Source organism: Perna viridis, chromosome 2 (assembly GCF_037379345.1).
Source record: "Perna viridis isolate PV_CMFRI_1.1 ecotype Kerala chromosome 2, ASM3737934v1, whole genome shotgun sequence".
NCBI lineage: Eukaryota > Metazoa > Mollusca > Bivalvia > Mytilida > Mytilidae > Perna > Perna viridis.
This window is the reverse complement of record NC_142446.1, coordinates 31,485,105-31,497,693: the sequence shown is the minus strand read 5'-3', so window position 1 is coordinate 31,497,693 and position 12,589 is coordinate 31,485,105. Positions and strand designations below refer to the sequence as shown.

General features: G+C 30.6%; 1 protein-coding gene and 1 long non-coding RNA gene across 7 annotated transcripts in view; one reads left to right on the top strand and one right to left on the bottom strand.

Moving 5' to 3' along the window:
• The first annotated feature begins 5 nt into the window (after positions 1-5).
• The window catches only part of LOC148624635 (phosphatidylinositol 3,4,5-trisphosphate 5-phosphatase 2A-like), a 92,646-nt gene continuing 80,062 nt past the window's right edge, over positions 6-12,589 (top strand). The window contains exons 1-4 of one of the 6 annotated variants that reach the window (XM_088567404.1): positions 6-140; positions 1,869-1,891; positions 10,069-10,145; positions 11,448-11,490. In XM_088567404.1, coding sequence (XP_088423530.1) covers positions 11,489-11,490 — 2 coding nt within the window. In that variant the 5' untranslated portion in view covers positions 6-140; positions 1,869-1,891; positions 10,069-10,145; positions 11,448-11,488. Of the gene's footprint in view, positions 141-1,868; positions 1,892-5,071; positions 5,610-10,068; positions 10,146-11,447; positions 11,491-12,589 lie in introns of those variants that run through there. The other 5 variants (XM_088567407.1, XM_088567405.1, XM_088567406.1 and 2 more) reach the window with 5 other exon arrangements.
• Positions 6,733-12,501, bottom strand: LOC148624636 (uncharacterized). Its single transcript, XR_015919718.1, has 2 exons — positions 12,074-12,501; positions 6,733-8,954 (listed from the first exon to the last, which is right to left on the bottom strand). It is a non-coding gene; the product is annotated as an uncharacterized LOC148624636 (long non-coding RNA).

Below are 12,589 nucleotides of genomic sequence, written 5' to 3'. Positions count from 1 at the left end.
ATGTTCCTATTTTCATAAGGGAAAGTCAAGCGATGTTCCGAGTATTGAAAGTTCCGAAAGTGCTTTATCTGCATCAAGGAAATAATTTAATTACACCAAACCAGTGCACGAAACAAACTTGTACAAACAGTGTTAAACCGGTAAAGTATTCTTTGAAATTGCTATATACAATGGTAAACAACTGTTTCATGATATTTAAATTAATACAATTGTACTATATGGGTCAAATTGCTATTATTTTTAAAAAAATACAACTTAAATTAAAGGGTTAACAACTTTTTTTGTTTGTTTTGAAAACTGAAGTGTTAGTCATAATTTTTGTTGTTGCTTATGATGTTGCATAATTTCAAAAGCGTCTATTGCAAATTTTTATGCTATTTTCCAGGGCACGCCAAATTTGTATTTATTTCAATTTGTTGATATCTTATATTATTTAATAATAATATATATAGATATGAAATATATAAGATATCTTGATATGGAGTAGGCATTGTCTAAATCAGCAAGTACAATGTGCTTTGCCATATGTGTACTGTTTGTGCAAGACTGAAAAAAATATTAAAGGACATTACAAAAAGGGGGTGAAAATTTTTGTTTCGCTAGTGCAATATTCATTTATATTTCAGCAACAAGCGATAATCTGCCTTGTTAAATAATGTGGGAATTTTTTTTTCAGTGAATGAGTAACTTGAAAAGAAAATGTTTTTCCAAAATCCCAACCCCAACCAAAAATGATCTATAACTTTAAAGCACTTCACCATACTTTATAATTTTTAACCCTTAAGGGTATCTCTAGCAACATCTTTTTCAGTTTTAGCTGGTCAGATCAATTTGTACAGACACCAGAAATATTACTGTTTTCCACGGATGGTGGAAATATTTTACACATATCATGTGACGTAAACAAATTTCAGACACAACTGATAGCTGCTTATATTCCAAGAAAGAAAATGATTGCCTTTCCTATCTTAGAAAAAACTATGCTTTGATTTGGATAATATAATCAGAGTTATATTTTTTCCAAGGCGGGTTAGGTTCTTGACAACATCAACAGTGGAACAACGGAGATACTCATGTACATCCACATTTTTCCCGAACTTTTAAAAACATTATATTCTCTTCTTTTAATTAGTAATAAAAAATAGAAAAATTCTCGAACACTATCAGAAAAGATGAATTTAATTCTTACTGAAACATAATCTTAACCTATATATTTTTATTTGTTTAATTCAAGGAAGCAATGAATTTTCTCCATAAGGACAGTCACTTTTTGTTACTTCTGAGACATGACTTTTTCTGTCAGTATATTGGGGAACTTTAAGGGAAATTTAGATAGTACATGTAATAACCATGGACCTCACACTGCTTAGCGGTGGTCACTATGAAATTTATGAGATATTTTAAGTTCTCTGTAAGATATATCTTATAAAAGTTTATGAAATATCTTGTATAGTTTTGTCTGTAAGATATTTTTTATAGTTTATAAGATATCTCATATATTTTATATAATAATATATCTCAATGTTTTTTATACAATATATTTTATAAACTTTATGAGATATATAGAAAGTTTGTAAGATATAAACTTATAAAATTCATACCTTCATTAGTATTATAACATTAAAGGATCCTTAAATTTAGGACCACAGAAAATTGATCATGTGATTCTCAAAAAAAGGGTTGACTAGAAACTGTGATTGTTGAATGCTTCTTGTGCAGCTATAGAAAATGCCCCAAGATATTTGATAATAGGTGACAAAAAACTGTTGGCATTTTTCGTATAGCTAAAATTATATGACATTGGATAAAAATGTTGGTCATATTAATTTTCTCAAAGATTAATTGTCTGATGTTTGAATTATTTGTAGGGGACCAGTTGTTGATGTTCAAGGTATTTCACTTAACGTATATTTTAATAAAGTATATAAAATATTTTATACAATTTTGTTCATAAGATATCTTATATAGTTAGATACCTCATTAAGTATATAAGAATTAAGATATTTTATAAATTTATATAGTTTATAAAATATCTTAATTCTTAAAACATAACATAAAATTGTGCAGTAATAATTATATCTTATATAGATATAATTATTACTGCACAATTTTATGTTACTCATCAGGATCTGATTCCGTTAAGGTATTCTTGATTTAAAAAAATTTATAGACAATGACTGAACTAAATTACACTGAAATATATCTATTTTTTGTTTAAATGAGGGGTTGTACACAAGAAAAAATACTACATATGTTTAAAAAAAAAACACCTGGAAAACATATGTTTCTCATATGTTTTTCATATGTTTAGGACCACCATGAAAAACATGTGAAAAATACATTTCTGATTAACCAATTAAAGCATGAAATCTTTTTTAAAAAAAATATGGTATTTTTATGTTTTCAATAGGATTTCATAGATAAAAAGAGAATGGTTTCATATGATTTTAGAAAACATATGATTTCATGTACATGTATATTTAAATTTTTACCATACAAGTCCTAAACATATGTTTTCATATGTTTTAAAGCATGTGTTGCAACTTTTCCTGTGTATATTAGTTCTTTACACATTAATAGCTTATATGATGCAAATAAAGTCAATGAAGTATTGCCCAGAGTGGTTTAGATTCCATGAGGTACTTTCTGCATTTTTATGCATATTTATTGAAACCTGTCTAAACCAAACCCTAGAATGTTTTGTTCAGATTGAAAAGGTGTACAGTTTCCACAGGTTCAAAATGAATGGTAACTGACATAATAGACAACTTTACATTCACTTCCATTCTGGTAAAAGTTCCTCAATTATATCAATGTCAACTGGAGAATTTATAAAGTAACACCTATTATTGTTTATGTCATATAGCCTTATTACTGATAATCATGTAATGGCTAGGTTTTGATCGACTTACGACTGCTATAATACTGTTGCCATTTTGTTGAATGTACACATGTATGTCTTGAATCACTACTATGCTGTACTTGCTCCTTGAGAGCCCTTTATTGTATACCTTGTATTGAGGGCAACAGGTGTAAGATTAGGTAGCATTGCAATAGGAGCCAGGGGAACAGAAACTTGATTGAATTATTGCATAGAAGTTTTTGGTGCTACATAGATTAGAGAAGCATTTCATATACTTTTATGTTGGGAGAAGTTTTTCCACCTTTTTAGCCTTTAGATCTGATCCTTTCTTTGTCTAGTATAAAGCTGTAAACCAGTTGTCACCAGATAAGACATAAATGGAGCATGTAAAAGTTGTCTATTGGACATCATAAAATTTCTAGTTTAGACAGGTTTCTGTTTTTTTAAATTTTTTATGAGCAAAATAGGTTAAGGATGTATGAAATGATAAAAGGATTATTTTATTTATATTGATGAATATTATCCCTTGCAGCATATAATAATCCACTTACAAGGTCTTCAGTGTATTTGCTTGGGACAACATTCACCAATATAAATTGAATTATCTTATACCATTTGTTGCTTGAATATATTGGCAAATCCATAGACTGTAAACAGGAATTTTCTTTGCTGTCTTTTGCTCAGTTTTTCAATAACACTACTTTCACACAGCTTGTAAGTTGAAAGAGGAACAACCATTTTACATTTTCTACAATAGGTGGACTGTGAAACGTGGGGAAAATCTGTGGGTATTCTTATATATACATGTAATTTAACACTGAGTTTATATGACAATATGAACACATTAGTTTGACTTGAAATTACCAAGTTTGTTAATTGTTATAGTCTGTTTGAATAATTTCATCTGTGGTTACACAAGCATTAGTTGACATTCTGCCAATATCTGGCTGTTTTCTCCTGTTAAGAAAAAAAGCATCAATTTTATGCACCATTGGTATACATGAACAGTACTAAGTACCTATATGTGGCTGATACAAGAGGTTTATGGAATGTTTTTATTAGTTATAGTAATGTATGGTTTATTGTTAGCTGAACCAGTTATTGTAATCAAAGTTCTTTTAAAGTTGCTTTTATGCACTGTTTAAGACAGGTTATTACAGTCAGATATGGTCAGACAATGTTTAGTATATTCCTATATGGTGCATTTTATGTACATGTAAAATAAAACTTGTATATAAAGACCACCTTCCTGCCTTTTGTGACATGACTTTGCTCTCCCTTGGAATATCACTTTTCTTAACATAGCTAACTCTGTATTAGCTATACATAAAAATGATAAGATTATACATATATGCTGACAAAGTGATTGAAATTTTGTTGCATGTAAAATTTGATATAAGCTAATTTTGTAGTTACATTGTACATATTTTTTGTAGGTCATGCCAAGGCCTTTATATTACTACTGATAATAAAGTAATATCAAATTCCTGATCAGGCCAAAAATTAATCTGTCTGATTCCTGCTACCCTACCTTTCCTGTTTGTAAGTCTACCCTAAACATTTTATGGTAATTATCTAGATTGTTTCCCTATTAACTCCATATACAATGTTTCTGAAAAAAATATTTTTTCATTCCTTCCTACCATATTTTTTTTCTTGTAGGTAGCAGGAAACATGACTACTATTTTTTGGCCTCATGGTACATTGTAGATGCCAGAATATATGAGGAGGTTGATAAATAATAGCTTATTTTATCCATTTAATGATATATAAAATGTATACATTTTTATACCCTTGATCAATGTTTGCTTGTCTTTCTGTTCATCTGTTGGTCCATCTATACATCATATTATCAAACAACTTGTCCAGATCTTGTTAATCTTCAACACAATGATGTGTACCAATTAAAAGACATGTCAAGTTTAGTTATGATACATGTATATATTGAATTGATCATATCTTAGCAATATCAAATATGCGTATGAAAATTCTTTTAAAATAATAATTTTATTGAGAATAACCAGTGATCGATTATTTCTTGCAGTTTTAAGTTTTACACCTGGTTGTGAGGTATCATTTTTTCAGAAAACTAACTCGTAGTGAAAAAAAAGAATCTTAACAGCCCACTTTTCTCATGCAAGATTGGGACACCCTTGGGTAAGATGTAATAGTTCTCTAATTCAGCAGAGCCTGGTTAGAGAATGATTAAATTTTACCCTTGGGTGTCTGAGATTTCCCTATCTTGCACTCATAAAGTTATTAAATTCTTAATATCCCTTTGCACAATAATTTGAATTCATGAATTCAGAAAATGTTGTCATAATCACTAGATCAAAGAGTAATCAAGCAAACCCAGATTCTAGCGCATTTGTTCTCATATTTATAGAAGTCAATTACATGTACATGTACTTTTTGGCAAAAGAAAACAAAAAATCAATAAGTGTATATTTTATTGTATTATGACATTGACCTATTTCAGTACAAACCCATCTTATCATCTTTGTTCAGAAAAGGAAGTTACTACAAAACAGAGAAGAATAAAACCCTGTTTAATCATTTAATATGATGTATATTATACTTAGAGCCATTTCCACAATGAAAGTGTGTTTACTTCCTTAGTGTTAAAATCATTCCCGTAGGGTCAGTTTTCATGTTTCTGAGTAAATTATATTGGATTATAAAGTTTCTCTGTGATCAGAGCTATTTGGATTAGGTGGACATTATACAGTTGTTTATATTACATCAGGTAAGGCAATGCAGTGGAGAGCTGTCAATGTTTTGAGCCTTTTATTACTTTAGTTGTTTTGGCCTTTCAGAGCTTACTTGAATGTATGTTTACACTAGTTGAAGTATTTACTATTTTTGTAAAGGTTATACAATTGTGCATTAGTAGTGTTTTACTATATCTCTTCCTTTTTCTATTACACTAATACAACCTAACATTGATTTTTTTTTCTTATACTTTATTTTTCCTATTGTCTTGAATTTAAGACTCCAGCAAAATATCACATATTTTTCAGTATTCTAGGATGCCTATATTCCTTAACTCAGAACAACAACATCTACCACTTGTAGCTTGTTGGTGTTGCTTTTATGATGTGATACCAATACTAACCTAAGGATAACCAGACGGAAATCATTTTTATTATCATTCCTGACCTAGAAAATCCTATTTGACTTGGATCATTCTGAAGTGTCCCGAAGTGGTCTTGTTTGTTTTAGAGTAATGATAAGTCATCCTAGTGAGTAATGATATATTTTTCATGGTGACGTGGCAAATACAGAAAATGTCGCTGTTATAATGAGCCAAGAGCTCCATAGGAAAATATGAAACCTTCTTTTTTGCCACCTTATGAGATTACCAATATTTTATCATTGCAACATTGCAAAAACATGTACCGTTAATGTTGGATGTTGTGATTTTTGATGGAGTTTGCAGTGAAGTTCAATAAAACAAGAACAAAAATTATGTTCCCTATATAGCTTTTATTCTGATGGTTAACCTACATTTGTACATTTTTAGTTAATTACAATTTCAAAGTAGATGGCATACCTTCTGTCACACAGTAATGGTAGGTCACACCAACCTTTAGTTGGAACCCAATGGAAGTGCATAACACTTTACACCCATAAATTTCATCAATTCAGAAATGGCAGGCATGGAACAACATTTCTCTCTTTGTCATACTTATAGTGACACACCATTCTGAATATCACAATTACATGTACTTTGAGTTTGATTTTAAAGAATTTTCATCTTTATGTTATCTCTGGATCTTATTACTTTTGTCGTTGGGGCCTTTTAGAGCTGACTTAAAGATGCTTGTTCTTGTTGAAGACTTTTTGGTTATCTCTAAAAGTATTTACTATTTTGGATTTAGGTTATACACTGGTGTATTTGTTGCATTTCACCACATCTGTTCTTTTTTTCCATAAATTCAAATTGGCAAAGAATGAGGAAAATGGAAAAAAAAAAGACAGATCACCTTGTTTATGAAGAGAATGCTTTAGTTATTGTTAGAGAACATAATTTAGGTTAAGACAGCACATATTATGACCAAACAACTCATTTTTTAATTAAGGGTGATTACCCACTACATCCTCTGTTTCTGTTTCCCCCTGAGTGTTTTATTGATGGACATTTTTCACGATACATGTACACGGATTTAATGGATTTTTTTTTAAAACAATTTTTTTTAAATTGCTCTAATGGATGTTTGTATATGTTCAATGTACTGGTAGAAGTAATTATAAAATTTGAAATATTTATTACACATGGTTGCATTCAGGTTCCTACTGGGGAGATCCCCATAGGTTAAAACATGTTTAAAGTGGAGAAATAATTGAATATTTAAAAGTATTGCAGAGTAATTATCTTTATATTTCCCTGAGTATTTATAATGTGACACCATTCTATCAATGGTTTCTGATAGGATGAGACCTGAAACTGGTTCTGTGTCTCTGGTAACCAGTCTGACCATTTTTATTATCTCACCTGGCCTAAAGGCCGTGTGAGCTATTGTCATCACATTGTGATCATCAGCCTTTGTTATCATCGTTTGTCAATTTTTTCCAACATCTTCTCCTCTGAAAGTACTGGACAGATTGTAACAAAACTTTTCATGAATGTTCCCTAGGGTATTTTTAACCATCCATGTGTAGAGATTATTGATCTGGTGAAAAACATGGCTGCTGTTACTAAACATAGACCATAGGGGTCAAATTGCAGAATATTACAAATAACCCAAAAGCAGTTGGCTTAGGCAAAACTTTGGCAGATGGTAAAATTGTTCAGCATGAAGGGATGGACCTATGCTGAAATTTTCAGAAAGATGCATTGACAGATGTTTGAGTTTTGGGTCCTGGAATCTTTTTAATCTATTCATGCGTGACTGTCACTAATGAGATGACAGGGCATTTGGTTATCTTTAAAGAGTCATAAGTTAGTTCCGTCGTTTACCCATCATCACTTCGACTTTCAGAGTAGTGGGCAGAAATCACATTGCGTCAACACTGATAACGGCAGGAAAGATATTTCTTCCTTTAATTATCTTCAAAATGAAAGGAAGAAATATCTTTCCTGCCATTAAATATATGTCTTCTGTCATAAATCCTCCTGGTTAGGTAACTATTCATGTACATGTATTTCCACACATGCATTCATATCTGTATTTTGTATATACGTTATTATCTCTGTAACTATGTCATAGTTAATGAGAATAAAATCATAGTGTAGTAGTAGATTGAAAACCATTGCAATGCTTTGTTTTAATTAGATGCTCTCTATCGATTAAACCATTGTTGTGACAGTAGTACAGTACGGTCAAGAGGCCAGCTCTAGACTGCTAAAAAGATTTTTTGGTATTTTTGTCCAGGTGATCATTTTAGGCTCTCTAGAGCATACATGTATTTTTAGGCATCTTTAATAAATTGATGTAAATGGTGTGTCAAAAAGAATTTGTACATGAAGTGGCAAAAATTTAAGGATAATGGAAATGATGAAAAAATAAAACTGACCTGACCCTACCTAGCTTTTAAAGATGTTACAGGAAATGCATATTTTTTTTTAGGCCTGAATAAAATCCTAGAACTGTAAGTGCTTGTTATGACGGTATATGATGATTGTGCCAGCTCCTTAAATGAGTTACACTATGAGACCTTGATTGGAATGAGGAACAGGATACCTGTATTCATGATATGGTTAAGGCCAAATTGAAAAAGATGCTTGTTACTATTACCCTACCACCCTATTTTTTTCAGTTAAAAATGGTGTACCCTAAAGTTTTTTGGTCATTTTTCAATAATTTTATGAATGTTTCTCCCTTAGACTCAATAAAAAGAATAGTATGTGTTAACTAAAGAAAATAAAGGTGTAATAGAAAACAAACATATTTTTTTGCCTATTGGCAGATTATTAGAGACATTAAAGTCTAGTCCAATAATCTATGATCTGGATCTGGTGCCACAAAACTTGGATATTTAAGTCTTAGAATATCCTTTACTTCCATGGTAATCTTAGGAATATGAAATCATGAGTAGTTATGAGTTTTTCTTAGACTCAAAGTATTTTTTCCTTTCTGTGACACTGGGCCTGAAAACATAAATGCAAGTAGAATTAAATAAAAAAAAAACCCAGATTATTTAATACATGGTTAAATTAAGTTAAAAATGTTCAATAACCTTTGGCAATATTATTATTTGTATAATTTTGACCCTATTGACATTTTTTGTAACCTTGTATCATTAATTATAACATAAGTATTTCCTGATATAAAATTTTTTAAATAGTTGCATGTACATGTAAAGTGCTAAAATAATTTAGATTTATCAGTTGTATCTCATTTTATTTGTTTGACCATTTTCATTAAAACCATAGAAGGACCCCAGGGATATCTTATTGCCTTTCATGGCCAGATAATTTATTGACTGTGCTTTTTACATTGTTCATGGACAATAATGGAAGAGACACTATCAACATAGTGAAAAATGGGTAATAAGGCACTTAATAAGAAAAAGAAGAGTGAGGGAAAGAAAACCAAGAAATCATTTTTAGTTGGCCCAAATTGAAAAGTATGCCAGTTAAAAGGATAAGATAAAAAATGATACCATTTACTAATTACTGATAATTTCCTTTGAAATTTATTGCAAAGGTTTTGAATACCATTGCTGTGTAAACACTAATGATGTTTTATTTTCAGATCATCATACACTTATATTAATTTTTTTTCTAGTTTTTGCAGAGCCTGCTTAAAGAGAGGAAATCAGTAATTTAAAATTATCAGTGATAATCTTCATAACCACATAATTAATTGATGACAAAAAGTTTCTCATTTGTTGATGCATCAAATATAATTTAATATCATTATGTGAATTTGTACATGTATTCAGTGTATATCCATATTTGGGAGAGAATTTAAAATCCCCTCCCCCTAAGTCCTAAAACACTGCACTACTTTAATTTCTACATATAGGTGTAGTTGTAACAGTATACACTATAATGTGGAAATCACAGTTCACGCTTTAAAAAAAATATGAAAAATAAGTTTCAAGAGTTCTGTGTATTATATTGAACTCTAAATAAGATGCTCAATAACAATATATTTATATAATTTTTAAGTTTGACAGACTGTCTTCTAAGATGCCACGTTTCTGCACTGGATTTACAAGATAGCTTTTTTTAAAAGTATTGTTTATTTCCTTTATAGGGGTCATGCAAACTCTTGAAAGATGAAACCAAGAAAAAAATGGATTAGATACACAATTGTGTTGACCATATAAGGAAGTAAGTTATAGATATCGATATATGTGGGTGTTAAAGTATTTATCTCCGATTTAGGTGATTCCCAGATCCATCCAGTATGTCAATTTCGTGACTTTCTAAAGATATCAAATTTAGGTGGTTTCCACCAAGGGTAAATTTCTGATTATAGGATATATTAAAGTGTATTGGTATTTGTAATTTAAATATATGGCATGCTCCATGAAAAGGTTCAGAACTTTAAAATGTAACACTAGTCTAGTGTTTAAAGCCCTATTTTTTTCATTTTCTCATAATTCATTGTCTGCAAAGTCTGGGTTTATGCCTTCATTGCTAGAGTGCATTTATTTATAGGATTTTATCATTTTACAATGATTTTCTATACAATTTGAAGTTCAGGAATTACAAAGTTGACAGGAACCATTGCAGGCAATTTGTACTAAGTCTAAACTGTTATTTCTCATTTAAAAATGTGAGATGCCAGTAGTAAATAAAACAGAGAGATCGTGGATATTCATAAAACAAAACATCACACAGTAATCTGACATTTGTACATCAGAACTTGTCTTATCTGACACTTGTACAACAGAACTTGTCTAACCTGACACTTGTACATCAGAACTTGCCTTATCTTCCATTGTTTTGCTTGAATGGTTAGATAATGTCATGTATTTATAGACAAAACAAATTACCAATGAATACCAATAATTGGCTTCAGCTCCCTTTTTTCCAAAATCTATGGATCCACTTTTGCTTTGCTTTCATTGATCTCTTTTGACCAAATTTATATTCACTGGATTAATCTTGTGAACAACGGTGCTAAGCTGTACTATAAATGTACATTTCAATAAAGATGTTAATACACTATAAGAAAACATATAATGAGAAAAATTTTCAGTCAACTAATGACCTTCTTCAGTGCCTTAAACAAAGTGACTGTAGGAAAGTAAATGGTCTGTGAATACAACTCCCTACCTAATCAGGTGATCAGGTGAATACCTGTGATGTATTAAAATTTTTATTTTGTGATATAGAGATAAACATTTTGTGCTGATCTTGAACTTTGTGTAAAAATATAAAACAAAATTATGTACAAAAACTTTAATGAAAAGAAACTACAAATCAGAAACCTTGTGGATCTGTAATATATATATATATTCATGCATTAGATCTTTATGTCTTACATCTGAATATGTTACTTAACTTCAACTAGTACAATCACTAAGACAAGCTTTCCAAAAAAAGTACATGCATCAACATCTTCTACATATATGTATTTATTGTTCTTCCTGTGCTTATCATTAGTTGAATTTCTTTTTCCCTAAGACTCTGCATGGATTGTGTATATATACACTTGGAAAGGAAGAATGTAAGTTTCAATGATACCCTTTTTATGCTTATTTTTATTTAAAGAATATTGTACATGCAGGTTACAAGAAGTGTGCTTGGTTTACCACTCATCCTGTCAACTAGTACATCATGCATCCAGCATAAAACAATCAAAATGATACAATTGAATGCAATTTTGAAAAAAAAGCCTTGCTTTGCTCAGAGATGGACAAATAATTCATCCCATATCAAGCTCGTAAGGCCAGATCTTTATATACAATGCTTGTATGAATAGTAAGGGTTTGCATCCCAATTGGACTCATACATGTTTTCATTCTTCTGTTCAACTGTAATAGAAACCTTGTGTATAAAAGTACATGTACTATGCAACAAGCTTTCAGACTTTTTTTTAGGGTGAACCCACATATAGGTACTTGATCACATCTCAATATAAGTGCCTAAGTTGACAAATTTTATATGAATAACTGGTGAATCTGAGAGGAGAATGTGATACTTGGAGGGGTGGAGGAGTGAATTGCTTTTACTGAAAAAAATTGTTAGTTTTGTGCATTATTTGAATATAAAGTTCCCAATAATACTATAGAACCTCCTTTTTAGCTCACCTGGCTGTAGGCCATGTGCGCTATTGCCATCACTTTGCATTCGTTGTCATCGTCCATGGTTGTTAACAATTTTTCACAACTCTTCTCCTCTGAAACTACTTAACCAATTGAAACCAAAATTGTTGTGAATGTTCCTTGGGGTATCTTGCAATGAACTAATGTGGGGATTTTTGATCCATCGAAAAACATGGCTGCCGTTACAAAAATAGAACATAGGGGTCAGATAGAAGTTTTTCGCATATACATGTATCTTCAAAACTGTTGGGTTGGCCAAATTCTCATATGGAATTAATGTGTTCAGCATAATGAGATCTATCTGTGTTAAAAATTTTGTTTTAATCTGTTGAGCCATATTTTGAACATTTATTGCCCTTTTTAATGTTGTTTTGTTATTTTCAGTGTTATTACATGTACTTCCAAATTTTTTTCCTCTGACACTACTTGACCAATTGGAACTAAATTTGGTATGAATGTTCCTTCTGGTAATTTTCATAGAACTGATGTAGGGATTTTTGA